We start from the raw sequence: 25171 nt of genomic DNA, 5'->3' as shown, positions 1-25171 counted from the left end.
ATACACACTCAGGCATTATACTTAGGCCAGCTATTGCGTCAGCATGGATGTGCAGTGCTGCCGCTGCGTGGTCAGATAAACTGTCAGAAAATATTGACACATTAGACAGAGACACGATCCTGCTAACCATAGACCATATCAAAGACTCAGTCTTATATATGAGAGATGCACAGAGGGAAATCTGCCGGCTGGCATCTAAAGTAAGTGCATTGTCCATTTCTGCTAGGAGAGGCTTATGGACTCGCCAGTGGACAGGAGATGCAGATTCTAAAAGGCACATGGAAGTTTTGCCATATAAGGGTGAGGAATTATTTGGGGATGGTCTCTCGGACCTAGTTTCCACAGCAACGTCTGGGATGTCAGCATTTTTACCCCATGTCCCCTCACAGCCTAAGAAGGCGCCGTTTTATCAGGTTCAGTCCTTTCGGACCCAGAAAAACAAGCGTGGAAAAGGCGGGTCTTTTCTGTCCAGAGGCAGAGGTAGGGGAAAAAGACTGCAACAAACAGCAGGTTCCCAGGAGCAAAAGTCCTCCCCCGCTTCCTCTTCCAAGTCCGCCGCATGACGGTGGGGCTCCACAGGCGGAGCCAGGTACGGTGGGGGGACGCCTCAAGAATTTCAGCGATCAGTGGGCTCGCTCACAGGTGGATCCCTGGATCCTTCAAATAGTATCTCAGGGGTACAAACTGGAATTCGAGGCGTCTCCACCCCACCGGTTCCTAAAATCTGCCTTGCCGATTGCTCCCTCAGACAGGGAGGCGGTGCTAGCGGCAATTGACAAGCTGTATTCCCAGCAGGTGATAATCAAGGTACCCCTACTTCAACAAGGCCGGGGTTACTATTCCACACTATTTGTGGTGCCGAAACCGGACGGTTCGGTGAGACCCATTTTAAATTTGAAATCCTTGAACACATACATAAAAAAATTCAAGTTCAAGATGGAATCGCTCAGGGCGGTTATTGCAAGCCTGGACGAGGGGGATTACATGGTATCCCTGGACATCAAGGATGCTTACTTGCATGTCCCCATTTACCATCCTCACCAGGAGTACCTCAGATTTGTGGTACAGGATTGCCATTACCAATTCCAGACGCTGCCGTTTGGACTGTCCACGGCACCGAGGGTATTTACCAAGGTTATGGCGGAAATGATGATACTCCTTCGAAAAAAGGGAGTTTTAATTATCCCGTACTTGGACGATCTCCTAATAAAGGCGAGGTCCAAGGAACAGTTGTTGGTGGGAGTAGCACTATCTCAGGAAGTGCTGCACCAGCACGGCTGGATTCTGAATATCCCAAAGTCACAGCTGGTTCCGACGACACGGCTACTGTTCCTGGGTATGATTCTGGATACAGTCCAGAAAAAAGTGTTTCTCCCGGAGGAGAAAGCCAGGGAGTTGTCATCTCTAGTCAGAGACCTCCTGAAACCAAAACAGGTATCGGTGCATCACTGCACGCGGGTCCTGGGAAAGATGGTAGCTTCTTACAAAGCAATTCCCTTCGGCAGGTTCCATGCCAGAATCTTTCAGTGGGACGTGTTGGACCAATGGTCCGGATCGCATCTTCAGATGCATCGCTTAATAACCCTGTCTCCAAGAACCAGGGTGTCTCTACTGTGGTGGCTGCAGAGTGCCCATCTTCTAGAGGGCCGCAGGTTCGGCATACAGGACTGGGTCCTGGTGACCACGGATGCCAGCCTTCGAGGCTGGGGGGCAGTCGCACAGGGAAGAAATTTCGAAGGACTATGGTCGAGTCAGGAGACTTCCCTTCACATAAATATTCTGGAACTAAGGGCCATTTACAATGCCCTAAATCAGGCAAAATCCCTGCTCCTACACCAGCCGGTGCTGATCCAGTCAGACAACATCACGGCAGTCGCCCATGTAAATCGACAGGGAGGCACAAGAAGCAGGATGGCGATGGCAGAAGCCACAAGAATTCTCCGATGGGCAGAGAATCATGTTCTAGCACTGTCAGCAGTGTTCATTCCGGGAGTGGACAACTGGGAAGCAGACTTCCTCAGCAGACACGACCTCCACCCGGGAGAGTGGGGACTTCATCCAGAAGTTTTCCAGATGCTGGTAAACCGTTGGGAAAAACCACAGGTGGACATGATGGCGTCCCGCCTCAACAAAAAGTTGAAAAGATATTGCGCCAGGTCAAGGGACCCTCAGGCGATAGCTGTGGACGCTCTAGTGACACCGTGGGTGTACCAGTCGGTTTATGTGTTCCCTCCTCTGCCTCTCATACCAAAGGTATTGAGAATAATAAGAAAGCGAGGAGTAAACACAATTCTCGTGGTTCCGGATTGGCCAAGACGAGCGTGGTACCCGGAACTTCAAGAGATGCTCTCAGAGGACCCGTGGCCTCTACCGCTCAGACAGGACCTGCTACAGCAAGGGCCCTGTCTGTTCCAAGACTTACCGCGGCTGCGTTTGACGGCATGGCGGTTGAACGCCGGATCCTGAAGGAAAAGGGTATTCCGGAAGAAGTCATTCCTACGCTTATTAAAGCCAGGAAAGATGTTACGGCAAAGCATTATCACCGCATATGGCGGAAATATGTTGCATGGTGCGAGGCAAAAAAGGCCCCAACAGAGGAATTTCAGCTGGGTCGATTTCTGCATTTCCTGCAAGCAGGAGTGAATATGGGCCTAAAACTAGGCTCCATTAAAGTACAGATCTCGGCTCTGTCGATTTTCTTTCAAAAAGAACTAGCTTCAGTACCTGAAGTTCAGACATTTGTGAAAGGAGTGCTGCATATTCAGCCCCCGTTTGTGCCTCCTGTGGCACCTTGGGATCTCAACGTGGTGTTGAGTTTCTTAAAATCACATTGGTTTGAGCCACTAAAAACCGTGGATCTAAAATATCTCACGTGGAAAGTGGTCATGTTATTGGCCTTGGCTTCAGCCAGGCGAGTGTCAGAATTGGCGGCTTTATCATGTAAAAGCCCTTATCTGAATTTCCATATGGATAGGGCAGAATTGAGGACTCGTCCCCAGTTTCTCCCTAAGGTGGTGTCAGCGTTTCACCTGAACCAGCCTATTGTAGTGCCTGCGGCTACTAGGGATTTGGAGGACTCCAAGTTACTGGACGTTGTCAGGGCCCTGAAAATATGTTTCCAGGACGGCTGGAGTCAGAAAATCTGACTCGCTGTTTATCCTGTATGCACCCAACAAGCTGGGTGCTCCTGCTTCTAAGCAGACTATTGCTCGCTGGATTTGTAGTACAATTCAGCTTGCACATTCTGTGGCAGGCCTGCCACAGCCAAAATCTGTAAATGCCCATTCCACAAGGAAGGTGGGCTCATCTTGGGCGGCTGCCCGAGGGGTCTCGGCTTTACAACTTTGCCGAGCAGCTACTTGGTCAGGGGCAAACACGTTTGCAAAATTCTACAAATTTGATACCCTGGCTGAGGAGGACCTTGAGTTCTCTCATTCGGTGCTGCAGAGTCATCCGCACTCTCCCGTCCGTTTCGGAGCTTTGGTATAATCCCCATGGTCCTTACGGAGTTCCCAGCATCCACTAGGACGTCAGAGAAAATAAGAATTTACTCACCGGTAATTCTATTTCTCGTAGTCCGTAGTGGATGCTGGGCGCCCATCCCAAGTGCGGATTGTCTGCAATACTTGTACATAGTTATTGCTAACTAAAGGGTTATTGTTGAGCCATCTGTTGAGAGGCTCAGTTGTTTTCATACTGTCAAACTGGATATAGTATCACGAGTTGTACGGTGTGATTGGTGTGGCTGGTATGAGTCTTACCCGGGATTCAAAATCCTTCCTTATTATGTCAGCTCGTCCGGGCACAGTGTCCTAACTGAGGCTTGGAGGAGGGTCATAGTGGGAGGAGCCAGTGCACACCAGGTAGTCATAAATCTTTCTAGAGTGCCCAGCCTCCTTCGGAGCCCGCTATTTCCCATGGTCCTTACGGAGTTCCCAGCATCCACTACGGACTACGAGAAATAGAATTACCGGTGAGTAAATTCTTATTATTACATATAGCCATACTGTCCAAATCTAAGGGTCACTCTCGCCTGCATAAGACTAAGTCGTCTTCTAAAAGGGCCATTACCTCTTCCCGATCCGCGGCCTTAACTGACACGTCCTCCGAGGAGGACGGTACTTATACTGACCCCTCGGACACTGACGCTGATGTTTCAGATGGGGAGGGGAAATCGTTTGTGGATGTCTCGGATTTGATTGAGGCGATACGGCTCATTCTTCAGGTGGCTGATGATTCTGAGCCTGAGACTGTCTCCAAGAAACCTGATAGGTTTAAGCATAAGAAGGTGGTTAAGCAGGTTCTACCCTACTCTAAACACCTGATTGACATACGTCAGGAATCCTGGGAAAATCCTGGGACAAAGTTTACACCGAATAAGAGACTGTTGGCTCGCTATCCTCTCTCTGCGGAGGTGTGTAAAAATTGGGAAACCCCTCCGCCTGTACATTCTCATGTGGCGCGTATGGTTGTTTCCTCTGCCCTGCCAGTAACTACCGTCACCTCTCTGAAGGAACCGACGGATCGTCGGGTGGAGGGCTGTTTAAAAGTGATTTATACCCTGTCTGGGGCTGTTCAAAGGCCAACTATTGCAGCGACTTGGGCTGCTGAAGCTGTTGAGGCGTGGACTTAGGAACTCGAGGCGGAACTGCTATCTGATTCTTCTGAGCATGTTTGACAATGTCTCTCATATATTGCCACGGCTTCTCTGTACCTTAAGGAGGCGGCCTCCGATGCTGGGGTGCTCGCGGCCAAGGCTGCTACTGCGTCCATTTTGGCCAGACGTATCCTTTGGTTGAGATCCTGGTCGGTGGATTTGGATTCCAGAAAAACCCTTGAGGTACTTCCTTTCAAGGGAGACATTCTCTTTGGAGAAGACCTCAATAAGATTGTGGCTGACCTGGCTACTACTAAAACAGCCTGCCTACCTAGTACGGCTCCTTCCGCACAGAAGGCTAAAAGTACTTTCCCTCGGCCCTTTCATACTCCAGGTAAAGCAAAAGGTCAGGCGTACCCAAAGCAAGTCTGTACTTCCAGGCCTGCCAAGCCCAGACCGAAGCATGCTTGGGACGCCAGTCAGCCAGCTTCAAAAACTGATAAGCCGGCCGCATGGTGGGGCGGGCCTCCCTTCTGGGGGATCCCAGGGAGGGGGGGACGACTTCTAGGTTTTACCAAGGAATGGTTGAAGACCACTTCAGATACCTGGGTGAGGGAAGTCGTTGCTCGAGGTTATGCCATACCCTTCAAGAATCGCCCCCCTCATCGATTTTGCTGAACAGATGTGCCTCTCTGCAAAAGCAAACATGTTTCACTTGGTGGTACATTCCCTCCTGTCCACAGAAGTGGTGGAACAGGTGCCTCTGACTCAGAGGGTCGAGGGGTTCTATTCACCTCTGTTTCTAGTCCTGAAACCGAACGGGTCCTCGCAGCCCATTCTCAATCTGAAGTCCTTGAACAAGCATGTGCGAATTTCCAAGTTCCGTATGGAAACGCTGCGCTCTATTGTTCTGGCCATGGAGCTTGGGGACTATATGGTCTCCCTGGACATACAGGATGCCTACCTACGTATTCCTATTGCGGTATCTCATCAGTAGTACCTGCGGTTTGCAGTTTGCAACCTTCATTACCAATTTCGGGCGTTACCTTTTGGTTTGACAACAGCTCTGCGAGTCTTCACCAAGGTTATGGTGGTCATGACTGCCACGCTACGCCGTCAAAGGGGTCAGGATACTACCATACCTAGACGATTTGTTGATCCTGGCGAGTTCCCCAGAGCTACTCCTGTGTCATCTCGATTTGACAATCCAGTGCATGAAAGCCCACGGATGGCTGATCAACTGGAAGAAATCCTCCCTGGTTCCTGCTCGGAGCATGGTACACCTGGGAGCGTTATTGGACACCCACAACCAGCGGTTGTTCCTGTCTCAGGAGAAAATCCTGAAGCTTCAGGATGAGATCCGATGCTTCCTATCCCGTCCGCAAGTGTCGATTCATTCGGCGATGCAACTGCTAGGTCTCATGGTGTCGGCTTTAGACATAGTGGAGTATGCTCAATTCCATTCTCGCCCTCTGCAGAAGTTTGATTTCTGTCCAAGTGGGACGATTGAGCAGGGGCCGTCCCTTCTGGATATCCAACTGGGTCCTGCTGACGACGGATGCCAGTCTGAGAGGTTGGGGCGCGGTGTTGGAACAACACTCTCTCCAGGGTCGGTGGACTGAGGAGGAGTCTCTACTCCCGATAAACATTCTGGAACTGCGGGCAGTGTTCAATGCATTGACAATGACCCACCATCTGATACAGAATAGACCTTTACAAGTACAATCGGTCAACGCCACCACGGTGGGGTACATCAATCATCAGGGTGGCACTCAAAGCCACATGGCAATGAGGGAAGTATCAAGGATTCTTCAGTGGGCAGAACGCCATCTGCCGGCCATATCAGCAGTGTTCATTCCGGGCGTTCTGAACTGGGAGGCGGACTATCTCAGTCGCCGGAGAGTGGAGCCTACATCCGGAGGTGTTCAACTTCTCGTGGACAAGTGGGGTCTCCCAGATGTGGACCTGATGGCGTCTCGACACAATCACAAGGTTCCGGTCTTCGGAGCACGGACAAGGGATCCTCAAGCAGCATTCGTGGATGCTCTATCAATCCCGTGGAACTTTCAGCTGCCGTATGTGTTCCCTCCAGTGTCCCTCATGCCCAGAGTAATACGGAAGTTCAAGCAAGAAGGAGGAAACCTTCTTCTAGTTGCTCCAGCGTGGCCCAGGCGGCACTGGTTCTCCGATCTACAGGGCCTCTCGTTGGATCGTTCCACAACGACCAGACCTCCTCGTTCAGGGCCCTTGTGTTTACCAGGATTTGGTCCGTCTGGCTTTGATGGCATGGCTCTTGAAGCTTCCGTCCTGAGGGCCAAGGGTTTTTCTGAGGCGGTCGTTCAAATTATGTTGAAGGCCCGTAAGCCGGCTTCTGCTCGTATATATTATAGGGTCTGGAATGCTTACTTTACTTGGTGTGCGTCTCACAATCATGACGTTTTCAAGTTTAGTATGGCCAAACTATTGGCCTTTCTACAACAAGCCCTGGATTTAGGCCTGCGTCTGGCCTCCCTCAAGGTTCACATCTCGGCCTTGTCGGTTTGGTTTCAGAGAAAGATCGCTACCGTACCTGATGTCCATACATTCACTCAGGGTGTGCTGAGGATTCAGCCTCCTTATGTACCACCTGTGGCCCCTTGGGATCTGTCGGTGGTTTTGGAGGCTTTACAAGAGTCTCTCCATTTGAGCCTCTTACCTCTGCTGACCTTAAGTGGCTTTCCCTTAAGGTGTTGTTTTTGCTGGCTATTGCTTCAGCTAGAAGGGTCTCGGATTTGGGTGCCTTATCCTATAAGTCCCCCTATTTGATTTTTCACCGTGACCGGGCAGTTCTTCGGACACGCCCAGGTTATTTACCCAAGGTGGTGTCTTCCTTCCACCTTAACCAGGAGATTGTGGTCCGGCCTTTAATTCTCCTGAGTTGTCTTCCAAAGAGCGGTCTTTGGATTTGGTACAGGCTCTCCGCATCTATGTGAAGAGAACTTCCTCCGTTAGGAAATCTGATTCTCTTTTTGTGTTTGGTTTTCACAAACGTGGCTGGCCTGCTTCTAAGCAGACATTGGCCAGTTGGATTAGAATGGTGATTGCACATGCTTATGTACAGGCTGGTCATCCGGTTCCTGCTACCATCAAAGTCCATTCTACTCAGTCAGTTGGACCTTCTTGGGCGGCCCACCGTGGTGCGACCCATAAACAATTGTGCAAGGTGGCTACGTGGTTGTCACACGCCAGGGGCAGCGGTCGCCGCGCGTACCCCTGCGTGGCTGCTGGTCCGTTTGGCGGTCCTCAGGTCTGGCGTGGCTCCCGGCGGTTCCCCGGAGCGTGGGCGCCGCCATGACAGCCGGTGTCACATGGGCGGGGAGCAGGTGATGTCACGAACCCGCTTTACCAATCCAGTAGAGGCGGGAGATTCAAAACCAGACGCCGGGCAGAGCCTCGGCGCCTGAGTATAGTCTCTTTTCTGAAGTGGACGCCAGAGCTCCCGTACGCAGTGTGTTTCCCAGCAGCTATACTCTAGTGCATCAAGCATTCAGGGTGCCTTCCTGCAGCACAGTCTCCAGTGATCCGAGCAACTAGTGTGTTCCTCTGCAGGGCAGTTGCCAGCGCTCCCTGGATTCAGCAAGGCCTGCGGGCCGAACCAACTTTAGAGTTTCCAGCGTTCTGTGTCCTTAAACATCGCTCACAAATTCTTCAGTGTCTTCCATCATCGCTCACAAGTTCTTCATTCATCAGTGTCCTTAAACATCGCTCACAAATTCTTCAGTGTCTTCCATCATCGCTCACAAGTTCTTCATTCATCAGTTGAACATTGCTTACAAATTCTCCAGTAACTTTTTGACAATGCCCACAAGTTCACTTTCTTTCATGTGCCGCTGTATTGCTCCCTTCCCTTAATAAAGTTCCTCAGCATTTTTCACCAATCCTAACTATCGGAGTCTTGTATGAGGAAATCCTATATCCGACCATCCCTGCTCCGACCCACCTGTGGTTCCTTTTCCCGACCATCGGAAGAACCCTCGAGTCCACAACATCCCCAACCCAGGTCAGTGACAGTATACTTGGGCCACATGGACCCGTGGGATCGGAACCCAGAGGCAAGCGCCATCCAGGATCTGGTTTCCCGAGTTCAAAGTCAGGAGGCGGCACAGAGCGAAGTGATGCAGTATCTCCAGGAGTTATCCGGTCGGCTGGATCAAATTCTGGCTTCAGTAGTTCCGTCTCCAGCTCCAGTACCCGCTCCTGTGGTTGTCCCTAGTAATGTTCAATCCCTGTCTGGAACCAGGTCACGCCTTCAGCTTTCCACTCCTTCTCGCTATAATGGGAATCCAAAGAATTGCTGTGGTTTTCTCAACCAATGCGAGGTACATTTTGAACTTCTCTCACACAACTTCCCCACAGATCGGTCCAAGGTGGCGTACATTATTTCCTTGCTTGAAGGTTCAGCGTTGGATTGGGTGTCTCCGTTATGGGTGCGGTCTGACCCGTTGGTTTCCAGTTACACCAATTTCATCATGTCATTCCGAAGGATCTTCGATGAGCCCGGCAGAACGACCGCTGCTTCTTCGGATTTGCTCCGAGTCCGACAAGGCTCCCGTTCAGTGGGACAGTATGTGATTCATTTCCAAACCATAGCCTCGGAACTGCGCTGGAATAATGATGCTCTCCGGGCCGCTTTCTGGAATGGGCTCTCCGACCGTCTAAAAGACGAACTGATCACTAGGGATTTGCCAGATTCCTTAGAACAGTTGATCTCACTCTGTGTAAAGGTGGATCTTCGTATGCAGGAATGAGGTGGCGAACGTAGTCGGTCAGAACGATCCAGATTCCGGTCTCTCCCATCTAAGCAAACGGTCACCCCAAGTCCAGACGAACTTATGCAAATTAATCGATCTCGGCTGTCCCCGGAAGAACGACAGCGCCGTCGTGAGGGTAGACTCTGCCTCTACTGTGGAGCTGCGGATCACTTTCTCAAGTTTTGTAAGTCCCGTCCGGGAAACGGGCAGTCCTAGCTTGTTCCGGAGGAGTTGAGTTAGGGGTTACATCTAAACCTTCTCCGACAGTGGACTGTTTACTCTCCGTGTCTCTGTTTTCTGGGTCTATAGCCAAACCTGTTAAGGCCCTGCTGGATTCCGGGGCTGCAGGGAATTTTGTTTCTTTCCTGTGTCCAAAAACTGGGTTTACAGTTACAGTCCGTCGAACGACCTATTACGTTGACTGCCATCAATGGTACCCAAATTTCTAATGGTCTTATTTCAAGTCGCACAGTGCCAATCAAACTGCAGGTTGGAGCTCTACATCAAGAACATCTGGAGTTCCTAGTGATTCGGGAGATGCCTCACGATCTGGTTCTTGGTCTTCCTTGGCTTAAAGTACACAACCCTCACGTCGACTGGAAGTTGTCACAAATAGTATCCTGGAGTTCATTTTGTCATTCTAATTGTCTCACTCCTGTCTACCCGCTCCGTGTATCTTCCAAGTCGGATGAGGAGCTCATTCCGGAGGCCTATCGGGAGTTCGCAGGTGTGTTTTCGGAACAGGCGGCCGATCAGTTACCACCCCATAGACCCTGGGACTGTCCCATTGAGCTCATCCCAGGAAAAATGCCACCCCGGGGGTGCACTTATCCCTTATCATTGCCCGAGACCCAAGCCATGTCGGACTATATCAAGTCTAATCTGCAGAAAGGATTCATTCGCCCCTCTACCTCCCCGGCGGGAGCAGGCTTCTTTTTTGGGAAGAAGAAGGACGGAGGGTTGAGACCATGCATTGACTACCGCGGCTTAAATAAAATCACCATTAAGAACAAATATCCTTTGCCGCTCATCACGGAACTATTTGATAGGGTTCGCGGAGCCCATGTCTTCACGAAGCTCGACTTAAGGGGAGCTTATAATTTGATTCGTATTCGACAGGGGGACGAATGGAAGATGGCCTTCAATACCAGGGACGGGCATTACGAATATCTGGTAATGCCGTTTGGCCTCAGCAATGCCCCTGCCGTCTTCCAAGGATTTGTGAATGAAATCTTCCGAGATATGTTATACCTAAGTGTAGTGGTATACTTGGATGACATTCTGATATTTTCTAAGAATCTCACAGAGCATAGGGTTCAGGTCAAGGAGGTACTTCTTCGTCTTTGAAGGAATCATCTCTACGGTAAGATCTCCAAATGTACCTTTGAGGTTCCTTCAATTCTATTTCTTGGTTACGTCATCTCAGGTACGGAGCTTCGCATGGACCGGAAAAACTCACTGCTATTCGGGACTGTACTCATCCTCTTTTCTTGAAAGCGGTACAAAGATTTCTGGGTTTTGCGAATTACTACCGGAAATTCATAAAGGGATTCTCTACCATTGTGGCACCTATTACTGCCCTAACCAAAAAGGGGTCTGACCCAAGTCACTGGTCTTCTGAAGCTGTAGCAGCGTTCGCCCAGTTGAAAGCAGCCTTTATGTCCGCTCCGGTACTCCAGCAACCGAATTTTTCAAAACCATTCTTTTTGGAGGTCGATGCTTCCTCGGTCGGCATCGGTGCCGTGCTTTCACAGTACTCCTCTGACGGGAAGTTACATCCATGTGGTTTCCATTCTCACAAGTTCTCTCCTGCTGAACGAAAGTACACCATCGGAGACCAGGAACTCTTGGCAATAAAATCTGCCCTGGAAGAATGGAGATATCTATTGGAAGGTGCTAAACACCTAATTACGATTTACACCGATCACAAGAACTTGCTGTATCTCAAGACAGCCCAGTGCTTGAATCCCCGTCAAGCTAGATAGGCGCTCTTCTTCACTCGATTCTCGTTTGTCATTAAGTACCGGGCTGGGACGTTTAACACCAAGGCTGATGCTTTATCTCGTTCCTTGATGGCTTCAGATGAGGAGAATTCCGTTGGAAAGGCTTTGATTCTCAGTCCAGTTTCTATTTCGGCAGCTCCCACCGCTTTGGGTCCTCCTCCTGGGAGAATGTCTGTGCCAGCTGAATTTCGACCGAAGTTGTTGTAGTGGGCTCATACCTCGAAGTTTTCCGGTCATCCTGGAGTTCAAAAAATGTGGGAGTTTTTACGAAGGTCATACTGGTGGGACACTATGAAGAAGGACATACAAGATTATGTCAACTCATGTCCTCAATGTGCTCAGCACAAAATTCTTCGTCTGCCTCCTGCAGGGTTGCTTCATCCACTGTCCATTCCTAAGAGGCCTTGGACCCATATTTCTATGGACTTTGTTACCGAACTGCCCCTCTCCAAGGGTCACAATACCGTCTGGGTGATTATTGACCGCTTTTCTAAAATGGCACATTTTGTTCCTTTGACCGGGTTACCGTCAGCTCCCAAATTGTCTTTATTCTTTATCCGTGAACACTTCCGCCTGCATGGGTTACCTCAGGAAATAGTCTCTGATCGGGGGGTGCAGTTCACTGCAAGATTCTGGAGGGCTCTCTGTTCAGCCTTACAAATAAAACTTAAGTTTTCATCTGCCTACCATCCTCAGACCAATGGGCAAACTGAACGCGTCAATCAAGATTTAGAGACTTTTCTCCGCGTTTATCTCTCTCCTTCACAAGATGATTGGGTGGAACTGTTGCCCTGGGCCGAGTTTGCCCATAATCATTTGTACCACTCTTCCACTGGTGAGTCCACATTCTTCATTAATTATGGATTCCATCCTCAAGTTCCAAAATTACCCGTCTGTCCCCCAGAAGATGTTCCTGCTGCAGTGTCACGATCCGGGTATCTGGACGCCATTTCTTACTCCAGCACCGGATCCCATCTGTTATCCTAATGTTCACATTCCTGCATCCTCTCCTGTCTCTCTGGGACGCTGTCACAGTAACGCCATAATACATCTGGCATGGCGTCTCCCGCGGCCTCCGCCGCCGTCCCTGAGCTTCTGCATGCAGAGTGTCAGAGAGGATTACAAACCAAACTTCCCTCCAAGTGTCTGCATGGGCGCAGCCATCTTGGATTCTGTCAGCTGATCATTTCCTCCAATCTGTTGTCAGTATTGTTAATCTGCATAATTGCCTAGCCAATCCCTTCCTTGCTGCAGGTATAAATACACTGTGCCTGAGCAAGGAAGGCGTCAGTGCTTTGGTTGTCAAACCTAGTTCCTGTTTGTCTCTCTCCTGTGATTGTCTTCCAGGTTCCAGCTCCTGTCTCAAGACTTCCACCATAGAGACCCGCACCAGCATTCCACCTGCGGTGTAGCCTGACTCTCCGATCCATTTTGGATTCATCTGTTTCCAGCCACAACTTTACCTGCTTCCAGCCCAGCTTCCAGCAGAGTACAGCTTCTCTTAAAGGGCCGGTGTCCTTTCTACAGTTTACCACTCTCCACCGGTATTATTATTTCTCCGCTCTCAAGCTCTACATTTCATTCATATTGCATCGCTCTCAAGCTTCATTTATTATTTAACTGGTTCCAGACAGTATCCACTCCGTGCCAACATCTGTCTGGTTCCAACCAGAACCCACAGCAGCTATTTTATTTACAGCAGTCCAGCTTTCCCTGGAACACCAGCTGGTACGATCCTGGGCTTTCTTCATTGCTACAGTCGGGCCTGGTAAGGACTTTCCAACTCGCAGATAATAAGAACTGTCTCATACTACCAGAGCTCTGTGGCCCCTGCCACCCTGTAGTACCCAGGAACTGTATTATTTCTCTGCTGATTTTATGTTTCTTTTACTGCTACTGTGATGCATGGAGTTTGTCATAAATAAACATCATTGACTTTTATTCAAGTTGTCGTGGTCACGCCTTCGGGCGGTTATTCTTCATGTTACTTACATGTCCAGGGGTCTGATACAACCTCCCAGGTTCCGGTACATCTCAGCCCCTACAACTGAGGCTGCCTCCCGTCAGCTCAGGCCCTCAGTTGTGACAGTAAGCACTGACCTAATGAATCCAGCCGGAGACCAGGATCAAGCGGCCAGGCCGATGCAAGAACTGGCAGCCCGACTAGAACATCAGGAGGCTGCACAGGGCCACATCATCCGCTGTCTCCAGGATCTCTCTACTCGGCTGGATGGGATTCAGACAACTCTCCGTGGATCAGGCGCGTCTGGTGCGTCAACCACAGTGACTCCAGCTATAACCCCACCCACCTTACCCATTTCTGCTCCACGTCTTCATCTTCCAACGCCAGCAAAATTTGACGGATCTCCAAGATTCTGCAGGGGATTTCTCAACCAGTGTGAGATTCAGTTTGAGCTACAACCTGGCAATTTTCCCAGTGACCGTACAAAAATTGCCTACATTATTTCTCTTCTCAGTGGCTCAGCCCTTGATTGGGCATCACCGTTATGGGAGAGGTCCGACACCCTGCTATCTTCTTACACTGCATTCGTGTCAACATTCAGGCGCATCTTCGACGAGCCAGGCCGGGTAACCTCAGCTTCATCCGAGATTCTCCGTTTACGCCAGGGGTCACGTACTGTAGGACAATATCTGATACAGTTCCAGATCCTGGCATCCGAACTGGTCTGGAACGACGAGGCCCTGTATGCTGCATTCTGGCATGGCTTATCTGAGCGTATTAAAGATGAGTTAGCTACCAGAGACTTACCCTCCAAGTTAGATGAGCTAATCTCACTCTGCACGAAAGTTGATTTACGTTTCAGAGAGAGAGCAACTGAGCGTGGAAGATCATCTGCTCCAAAATCTTCTGCTCCTCCTCCTCGCCAACTGTCACCAACTAAAGATGAGCCCATGCAAATTGGCTGTTCCCGTTTAACTCCTGCTGAGCGCCGAAGACGTCTCTCCGAGTCTCTCTGTCTTTATTGTGCGGCTCCGTCTCACATCATTAATGCCTGTCCCAAACGTCCGGGAAACTCCAAATCCTAGCTCGCCAAGGAGAGGGCCGGCTAGGAGTAATGATCTCCTCTCCATCTCCTCAAGATTGTAATCTCCCAGTCTCGCTTCAAGTTGCTCAACGTTATCGGAACGTCATTGCCCTCCTTGATTCCGGAGCAGCTGGGAACTTTATTACCGAAGCCTATGTTAAACGGTGGTCCCTACCCACCGAGAGACTTCCTTCGTCCATTTCTTTAACTGCCGTGGATGGCAGCAAAATTTTTGATGCAGTTATTTCTTTAAGGACTCTACCAGTTCGTCTGAAAGTGGGAGTTCTTCATTCCGAACTTATTTCTTTTTTAGTGATTCCAAGAGCCACACATCCTGTGGTCCTGGGCCTTCCATGGCTCCGTCTTCACAATCCTACAATTGATTGGACGACTACGCAAATCCTGGCATGGGGTTCCTCCTGTGCTGAGACATGTTTGTTTAAAGTATTGCCTGTCTGTTCTTCCTCCCCCAGGTCATCTGATGTTCCACCTCCTCCATATCAAGATTTCACGGATGTGTTCAGTAAAGCTTCTGCTGATATCCTTCCTCCTCATAGAGAATGGGACTGCCCGATTGATCTCGTTCCAGGGAAGATTCCACCTCGAGGCCGAACTTATCCGTTGTCTCTGCCTGAGACGCATTCTATGGAGGAATACATTAAAGAGAACCTAGCAAAGGGGTTCATTCGACCTTCTTCTTCTCCAGCCGGCGCAGGCTTCTTTTTTGTAAAGAAGAAAGATGGTGGTCTGCGGCCGTGCATCGACTACAGAGGTTTGAACGACATTACCATCAAGAACCGTTATCCTTTACCCCTGATTACTGAGCTCTTTGACAGAGTTAGCGGAGCTACCATCTTTACAAAGCTGGACTTGAGAGGTGCATACAATCTCATCCGGATCCGTGAGGGTGACGAGTGGAAGACGGCCTTTAACACCCGTGACGGACATTATGAGTACCTCGTCATGCCCTTCGGATTGAGCAATGCTCCAGCTGTCTTCCAGCATTTTGTCAATGAGATCTTCAGAGACATTCTATACCGTCATGTCGTGGTCTATCTAGACGATATCCTCATTTTTGCCAACGATTTAGAGGAACATCGTTTTTGGGTTAAAGAGGTTCTGTCCCGTCTCCGTGTCAATCATCTCTATTGCAAATTAGAGAAATGCGTCTTTGAAGTCAAGTCCATTCCGTTTCTAGGGTACATTGTGTCCGGTTCCGGACTAGAGATGGATCCTGAGAAACTACAAGCAATCCAAAATTGGCCGGTACCCTTAACCCTCAAAGGGGTCCAGAGGTTCTTAGGGTTCGCCAACTATTACCGAAAGTTTATACGAGACTTTTCCACCATTGTGGCGCCTATTACTGCTTTCACTAAGAAGGGTGCTAACCCGTCCAAGTGGTCTGAAGAAGCCATGCAAGCATTTCATCTGTTAAAACAAAGGTTCATCTCTGCGCCTGTTCTGAAACAGCCTGACATCGACTCTCCTTTCATCTTAGAGGTGGATGCCTCCTCCGTTGGAGTAGGAGCGGTGTTATCTCAGAGGGCTAAAGATGGCCATTTACACCCTTGCAGTTTCTTCTCCCGGAAGTTCTCCCCAGCTGAGCGCAACTATGCCATTGGCGACCAGGAGTTGCTAGCCATCAAGCTCGCTCTAGAAGAGTGGAGGTATCTGTTGGAGGGAGCTTCTCATTCAATCACCATACTTACAGACCACAAGAACCTTTTATATCTGAAAGGCGCACAATGTCTCAACCCTCGTCAGGCCAGATGGGCACTTTTCTTTTCCAGGTTCGACTTTAAACTCCAGTTCTGTCCGGGCTCTCAGAATCGCAAGGCCGATGCCCTTTCCCGCTCATGGGAGCAAGAAAATGAGTCAGAGTCTTCAGACAAGCATCCTATTATAAATCCGTTGGCATTCTCCACGGTAGGGATGGACTCTACGCCCCCATCAGGGAAAAGTTTTTTGTGAAACCGATGCTAAGGAAGAAGCTCATGCATTGGGCCCATGCTTCCCGTTTTGCCGGACATACAGGTATCCAAAAAACCCTGGAGTTTATCTCTAGGTCCTATTGGTGGCCAACTCTGAAAAAGGACGTCTTGGAGTTTATTGCATCTTGCCCAAAGTGTGCTCAACATAAGGTATCCCGCCAGTCGCCTGCGGGGCAACTGGTTCCACTATCTGTTCCCCGTCGACCTTGGACCCATTTGTCGATGGATTTTATTACAGATTTACCCATGTGCAACAAGTTCAATACCATCTGGGTGGTAGTTGACCGGTTCACCAAGATGGCACACTTCATTCCTCTCACCGGTCTTCCGTCAGCTTCCAAGTTGGCTCAAGTATTCATACAAGAGATCTTCCGACTCCACGGTCTTCCTGAAGAAATTATCTCAGATCGAGGAGTTCAATTCACAGCCAAATTCTGGCGAAGTTTATGTCAAGTCCTCCAAGTCAAGCTAAAGTTTTCCACGGCTTACCATCCTCAGACCAATAGTCAAACCGAGAGGGTGAATCAGGACTTGGAGGCCTTCCTCCGCATCTATGTGTCCTCCTCTCAAGATGACTGGGTTCAATTACTTCCCTGGGCCGAGTTCTGTCATAACCAGTATCATTCTTCATCTGCTTCAACACCATTCTTCACTAACTTTGGATTCCACCCTAAAGTCCCTGAGTTCCAACCGCTTCCAGCAACTTCTGTTCCCGCAGTGGATATCACCTTGCATCAGTTTGCCAATATCTGGAAGAGCGTACGATCAGCTCTGCTCAAGGCATCGTTCAGGTACAAGAAGTTTGCGGATAGGAAGCGTCGAGCAGTTCCTGCTCTCAAGGTGGGTGATCGGGTATGGTTATCCACGAAGAATTTGAGGTTACGAGTTCCCAGTATGAAGTTTGCACCTCGCTATATCGGTCCTTTCAAGATTGAACAAGTCATCAATCCTGTTGCTTACAGACTCCATTTGCCTCCCTTCTTAAAAATACCCAGGACATTCCATGTTTCCCTGTTGAAACCGCTGATCTTAAATCGGTTTCATTCCTCACTTCCTCCAACTCCGAAAGTCCAAACTCAACGAGGCGTTGAGTATGAAGTGGCTAAGATCCTGGACTCACGTCACCGTTACGGTCAACTACAATATCTTATTGACTGGAAGGGTTACGGCCCTGAGGAACGTTCATGGACCAATGCTTCTGATGTCCATGCTCCTGCCTTGGTCCGGAGATTCCATTCCAAGTTTCCTCAAAAGCCAAAGAAGTGTCCTGGGCCCACTCCTAAAGGGAGGGGTGCTGTCACGATCCGGGTATCTGGACGCCATTTCTTACCCATCAGATGCCTCCTAAGGCTGGCTCAGCGCTCCAGCACCGGATCCCATCTGTTATCCTAATGTTCACATTCCTGCATCCTCTCCTGTCTCTCTGAGACGCTGTCACAGTAACGCCATAATACATCTGGCATGGCGTCTCCCGCGGCCTCCGCCGCCGTCCCTGAGCTTCTGCATGCAGAGTGTCAGAGTGGATTACAAACCAAACTTCCCTCCAAGTGTCTGCATGGGCGCAGCCATCTTGGATTCTGTCAGCTGATCATTTCCTCCAATCTGTTGTCAGTATTGTTAATCTGCATAATTGCCTAGCCAATCCCTTCCTTGCTGCAGGTATAAATACACTGTGCCTGAGCAAGGAAGGCGTCAGTGCTTTGGTTGTCAAACCTAGTTCCTGTTTGTCTCTCTCCTGTGATTGTCTTCCAGGTTCCAGCTCCTGTCTCAAGACTTCCACCATAGAGACCCGCACCAGCATTCCACCTGCGGTGTAGCCTGACTCTCCGATCCATTTTGGATTCATCTGTTTCCAGCCACAACTTTACCTGCTTCCAGCCCAGCTTCCAGCAGAGTACAGCTTCTCTTAAAGGGCCGGTGTCCTTTCTACAGTTTACCACTCTCCACCGGTATTATTATTTCTCCGCTCTCAAGCTCTACATTTCATTCATATTGCATCGCTCTCAAGCTTCATTTATTATTTAACTGGTTCCAGCCAGTATCCACTCCGTGCCAACATCTGTCTGGTTCCAACCAGAACCCACAGCAGCTATTTTATTTACAGCAGTCCAGCTTTCCCTGGAACACCAGCTGGTACGATCCTGGGCTTTCTTCATTGCTACAGTCGGGCCTGGTAAGGACTTTCCAACTCGCAGATAATAAGAACTGTCTCATACTACCAGAGCTCTGTGGCCCCTGCCACCCTGTAGTACCCAGGAACTGTATTATTTCTCTGCTGATTTTATGTTTCTTTTACTGCTACTGTGATGCATGGAGTTTGTCATAAATAAACATCATTGACTTTTATTCAAGTTGTCGTGGTCACGCCTTCGGGCGGTTATTCTTCATGTTACTTACATGTCCAGGGGTCTGATGCAACCTCCCAGGTTCCGGTACATCTCAGCCCCTACAACTGAGGCTGCCTCCCGTCAGCTCAGGCCCTCAGTTGTGACATGCAGCTTCTACTCTTCGGCACTTCAGTCAAATCTGGAGTAGGGTTCACGTTAACCTCAAGAAAATCTCCGGCCGCTACAAATTCTTTGCGGATTGGAAGCGACGGGCAGCTGCCCAATACAAAGTTGGTGATAGAGTATGGCTCTCTACCCGCAATCTCCGTTTAAGAGTGCCCGCTATGAAGTTTGCCCCGATGTTCATTGGTCCTTATCCCGTGTTGCAAGTTCTGAACCCGGTTGTCTGCAAATTGGGTTTGCCTTCCCACTTTCGGGTACCAAATTCCTTCCATGTTTCTCTCCTTCGTCCCCTTATTTGAAATCGGTTCCATTCAGAGTCCCCTAGGCCAACCTCTGTAGAGACTGAAGCCGGAACGGAATTTGAAATTTAAAGCTATTCTTGACTCTCGTTATCTTCACAAGAATCTGCAGTACTTGGTAGAATGGAAAGGTTATGGCCCTAAGGAGAGGAGCTGGGTCAAAGCTACTGAAGTTATGGCCCCCCGACTGGTGCAGATCTTCCATTCCAGACATCCAACAAAGCCCGGGAAGTGTCCAGGGGCCACTCCTGGAGGAGGGGGTACTGCCACACGCCAGGGGCAGCGGCCGGCGCGCTTACCCCTGCGTGGCTGCTGGTCCGTTTGGCGGTCCTCACCTCCGGCGGTCCTCGGGTCCCAGCGTCTGGCTGGCGCGGCTCCCGGCGGTTCCCCGGAGCGTGGGCGCCGCCATGACAGCCGGCGTCACGTGGGCGGGGAGCAGGTGATGTCACGAACCCGCTTCACCAATCCAGTAGAGGCGGGAGATTCAAAACCAGACGCCGGGCAGAGCCTCGGCGCCTGAGTATCGTCTCTTTTCTAGAGTGGACACCAGAGCTCCCGTACGCAGTGTGTTTCCCAGCAGCTATACTCCAGTGCATCAAGCATTCAGGGTGCCTTCCTGCAGCACAGTCTCCAGTGATCCGAGCAACTAGTGTGTTCCTCTGCAGGGCAGTTGCCAGCGCTCCCTGGATTCAGCAAGGCCTGCGGGCCGAACCAACTTTAGTGTTTCCAGCGTTCTGTGTCCTTAAACATCGCTCACAAATTCTTCAGTGTCTTCCATCATCGCTCACAAGTTCTTTATTCATCAGTGCCTTTAAAACATCACTCACAAATTCTGCAGTGTCTTTCATCATCGCTCACAAGTTCTTCATTCATCAGTGTCATTAAACATCGCTCACAAATTCTTCAGTGTCTTTCATCATCGCTCACAAGTTCTTCATTCATCAGTGTCTTAAAAACATCGCTCACAAATTCTGCAGTGTCTTTCATCATCGCTCACAAGTTCTTCATTCATCAGTTGAACATTGCTCACAAATTCTCCAGTAACTTTTTGACAATGCCCACAAGTTCACTTTCTTTCATGTGCCGCTGTATTGCTCCCTTCCCTTAATAAAGTTCCTCAGCATTTTTCACCAATCCTAACTATCAGAGTCTTGTATGAGGAAATCCTATATCTGACCATCCCTGCTCCGACCCACCTGTGGTTCCTTTTCCCGACCATCGGAAGAACCCCCGAGTCCACAACATCCCCAACCCAGGTCAGTGACAGTGGTCCTCGAGGAACACGTTTTATTAGGTTCTATGCCTTTGATACTGCCGCTTCCCAGGATGCTTCCTTTGGACGCCGGGTTCTTGTGCCCGCTACAGTGCGTCCTTTCCCATAAGGAACTGCTTTAGGACATCCCAGATGTTATTCCTTGTGGAGCCCAGTGTACCCCGCAGCAGAAAATTAGATTTATGGTAAGAACTTACCGTTGTTAAATCTCTTTCTGCGAGGTACACTGGGCTCCACAAGGCGCCCCCCCTTACACACTTAGCTTTTTTGGTATGGTATTGGCATAGCCGCTGACACCCTCTCCTGCGGTGAGTGTGTGGTGTAATTGGCTATGAGCGGTTGTCATCTCTGGTACCTGCTACTGCATTGGGCTGGTTAACTAAACTGAGCTCACTGGCATGGAGGCGGGGTTATAGAGGAGGCGTCTGTGCATCTTGGGAACAGTCTAAAGCTTTGAGCCTGTTGGTGCCTCGGATCAAGATCCTACTCTACCCCCCGATGTTATTCCTTGTGGAGCCCAGTGTACCTCGCAGAAAGAGATTTAACAACGGTAAGTTCTTACCATAAATCTCGTTATTAACCCCATCTCATTGTATGTGTAGTCCCAAGTGAGCTTAATGAGCCATATAAAATCCCAGATCCAACTGGCCAGCAGATGCCTGTCAACCAGTGTCATATGCTGACCACAAAACGCAAGTCCAGTGTATCATGTGGCTGCGCGGTCAGAGCCCTGGATGGCCTTGTCTCTGTGTTCTTACCATGTCTTTAACTTTTGAACATATAATTGTCTTAAATAACACAACTGATTTTTTATTTTCACTCATTTTATTTTCACCTATCGTTCAATAAAACCCATGCTATTCATACATACTCTGATAAGTAATGTTGCAGTGCAACTGGGGTTTTGTGAGGCACTATTTTTACAATTTCAGTGCACTTAGAGCATATAACCTCACTTGAAAAAGTTAATTTATCTCTGAGTGCAGTGTGTACATACCAGCTAGCAGTTAACATTCATGTAAATAAGTTTGTGCGTTACATGTAGACACCCCATTAAAATGAATGGTACATTGAATGGTCCATTAACAATTTATCAATAGAAAACTTTTATCCTAGGGCTGCCATAAAAAAAAATTTCAAATATTGATACTCTAGGACGCCGTGATTCAAGAAAGTTTGGACGCCACTGATGTAGTCTGATATATCTTGGGTACCATTAACCATGATACACCGAGCAATAAGGTGGCAAAAATGCTATTCTAAGGGTCCCAAACTTTCTCAGTATGCTTGTATTCTGGAGGGGAGGGGGGGTTGAGTATCACTTTTAAACAAAGGGCTGGTAGTATTTGGAAGGAGTAATCTATGGTATTACTATAAATTGGTGGGGCAAGTCCAGGTCTACTGGTGGGGCTGGCGTAGAATTTGAGAGGGTGGCTGCCTGATTTCTTTGAAATGATCCTTTAGGAGCTCACCTATCTCTTTTCAATAGTGAAATGTGTATTAATTACTGTATTTGTTACAGATCCAGCAGATGACGGATGATGCAGCAGCAGCATTGGATAAACAGTTGGCATCAAAGACCAAGGAACTTTTGGAATAAGGCCCATCAGATGGAGTGCAGATTATGTGATCTCTGATGAGTAGTACTATAAGAAATGTTCCTCTCTGTATCTTGGAAACAAGGTGTTGACCCTTCATCAGTTTTAGAAGTGAAAAGAATGATATACTGTAGGTTCTCCTGAAGGTGTAGACCATAGTGCGTTGGGAACGCTTTTGCAGAATTTGTTACAACAAATATGTTATTGAGAACTTAAATAAGAATTTAAAGCACTTGGATGGCTAAAAATCCTGAAGTTGATATATTGAAGTCCTGATACTGATTGATAGGGTACATGTCCTGATTGATGGAGAGCTGCCAGAGTTTCAGGAAAAGCACCTGTGCAGTTAGTACAAGCTATGTTTCACTGTGGTTTTTACTGTCGCACGTAATGAGATGAGTGGACATGGTATGCAGAGGTTCCCTGACCAGAAGAATAAATGCGCATTGACATCATAGAGCATTTACTGTACTTATAGGTACAGTAAAGACATTTTGCAGTAATATAAAGGTACTTCCTAGTATGAGGATTACTGTACATTCTTATAAGTATGTTGCTATATCGAATGTTACAGTTTTCCATTATTTGGGGAGTGGGATGTTTTTGGTTTGCTTTCCACTTTGGGTGATTTAAAGCTCTATATAGTGACTTATATACTAAAATTCATTCAATATTGATTAAATATTTAACACCCATTAACATGTACAGTAGCTAAACTTCCAGGAAGCATTTAACAAATCACTGTGATGTATTTTATGAATTTAAATAAAGCTATTTCTCATGTACCTTTTTACATGGATTTTATTTAGTAGTCTTATTTGAATGTTTCATATAGATAGTTTTACATATGGCTGAATTATATTTTACTCTGACTTCATCTGTAAGGTACACCACAGACTTGTTACTGGATATGTGGCAGTAGTTTTGTTAATTGTGATTGCCAGTTTGGTAGTATGGTTGTGTGCTATGGACACATGAAGTTTTGGAGCACTCACACCTGCCAGCACTATACCAGATCTTCTCACTGCATTGACAACAGGGGAAATTTGAAAAGCAAACTGTGCTGTACAGTATGCTTTTTACACGAGCTTATTGAAAAGAAGCAAGAAGCGATCTGCTTTCATCTTCTGTTCCTCAGTCATTGATGTAGGAAAAAACTCCACTGTTGCACCAGTAATGGTGACTAGCTGTTCTACCCGTTCTTCGGACAAAGTTTATGATTTACACGGTTGTAAATATAAGCAAGTGTTAAAAAGTTGGTAAATCTATAGAGATGTAAATTTGAAACGTCTTAATGTAAGTAAATATTAATCTATGGTTTTTGCCGTTACTCGAGGAGCACCTGTAGCAGATATGGTAAAAAGTGACAGGATCATTTTTGCAGTTAATTAAATTTTACACACTGGCGGTGCAATCCAAATTTTGATCCATTTGGATGCGCGGCTTGCGTCGTTCACGCAACGCAAGCCACACATCAGTATTGACGTCATTATGCCAACCCCCTTTTCATGCCCTTAGGCCAGGTTTATTAAAAATATGAATATGTATTTTCATCTTCCTAACATATCGGGAAGTAAGAGAATTAGTGATGAGTCAGTAAGTGAGTCAGGGCTTTTATGTATGTATATGTATATATATATATATATATATATATATATATATATATATATATCTAAAACATATGATAGAAATTATCGTTCATTCCAACTGCATATTACAAAATTGTCATATAAACTTTCATGACATGAATAGATTGATCATACATGTGAATTAAAAAGTACATTCATTTGCAATAATCAATTATATAATCATTAGATGTTCTCAGTTGTTAGGTGAAGTGTTAATTCTTCAACCCGAGTTCGAGTGTATGATCTATTCACCTTTTTAGAATAACATTGACAATTTTCCCTTTTTTAATCCACATACATACCAAATGACAGTATTTGCAAAATTCAATATCCCATCCAGACAGAGCCGCAAGGATGGGCAATATTCAAAATTGAATAAGAAATCTGAAAATACCATTAATGTTTTGCATTAATTTTGATGTTCAAATAAAAACATAAAATGTGCAATACATAAATATCACATAAAAAACCGAGGAACGACATTCAGAGGAGGAGAGGATAGGTGTGAGGACCCTAATTACATAGATTAATATCAAATTTTCTTTAAAAAAATGTCAAATTAAATCAATTAGAGACCAATATATTAACATGGTAACTTACTTTTTTTCATCATATGATCAGACCATTAATTTAATGAATACTGATGGACTAGTTATATAATGGCCACCAAAGTGACATTTGATTTAAATAAATAGAAATAATCCCATTAAAAATAGTCAATTAATTAATTGGAGATTAAAACAATGGTTGTACATACCAATTGGGCTTCACCAATATGTATCAATATATACAATGCGTAGAATTGCTGAAAGATATGTTCCTATAGGATAGAATTATGAACCCAATAGACATAACATTCCTTATGATAACTGTGAGGGATATTAAATTACATAGAATTGCTGATACTGTTTCCTATAGGGTGGAATTATGAACCCATTAGACATGGCATTCTTTGTAATAGATGTAAGAAATGTTATCAGTGTGAAATAAATTGATATAATCAACAGCTAATTAAGGCCAGATATTTCAGATGTTTCAATATAGTCCCAAATAATAGAATATTTTAATCATTAACCCTTCAAATGTACTGATATGTATCCATACATTACATGAATTCATACATGATAAATTATTACAATTCAAGTTTCATATATATATATATATATATATATATATATACACACACACACATACGGGGGACCATGCTGAAAATAAACTGTTCCTATGAACTATGTCAATAAGCTGTGATGGTATGATGGTATACACACACAAGAAGAAACATACGGCTTCAATATGACTACAGGCTTGCCCTATCTTGGGGTACAGAAAGGCAAGAAAGAGGCTTTATAGGCCTTCTAATAGAGATGTTTATAAACCTTCTTATAAAGGTGTTTAACAACCTAATTAACAATGACTGGACAAAAGAGGCTCACCT

General features: G+C 47.3%; 1 protein-coding gene across 4 annotated transcripts in view; it reads left to right on the top strand.

Annotated features, from left to right (window-relative positions):
* Positions 1 to 22912, top strand: part of MRRF (mitochondrial ribosome recycling factor) — a 59081-nt gene extending 36169 nt beyond the window's left edge. For all 4 annotated transcript variants that reach the window (XM_063936933.1, XM_063936934.1, XM_063936935.1 and 1 more), the window contains exon 7: positions 22033 to 22912. In XM_063936933.1, the coding sequence (XP_063793003.1) occupies positions 22033 to 22110 (78 nt within the window). In that variant the 3' untranslated portion in view covers positions 22111 to 22912. The remainder of the gene's footprint in view (positions 1 to 22032) is intronic.
* The last annotated feature ends 2259 nt before the right edge of the window (positions 22913 to 25171 follow it).

Source organism: Pseudophryne corroboree, chromosome 8, assembly GCF_028390025.1.
Source record: "Pseudophryne corroboree isolate aPseCor3 chromosome 8, aPseCor3.hap2, whole genome shotgun sequence".
NCBI lineage: Eukaryota > Metazoa > Chordata > Amphibia > Anura > Myobatrachidae > Pseudophryne > Pseudophryne corroboree.
This window is presented reverse-complemented; position numbering and strand designations above follow the sequence as displayed.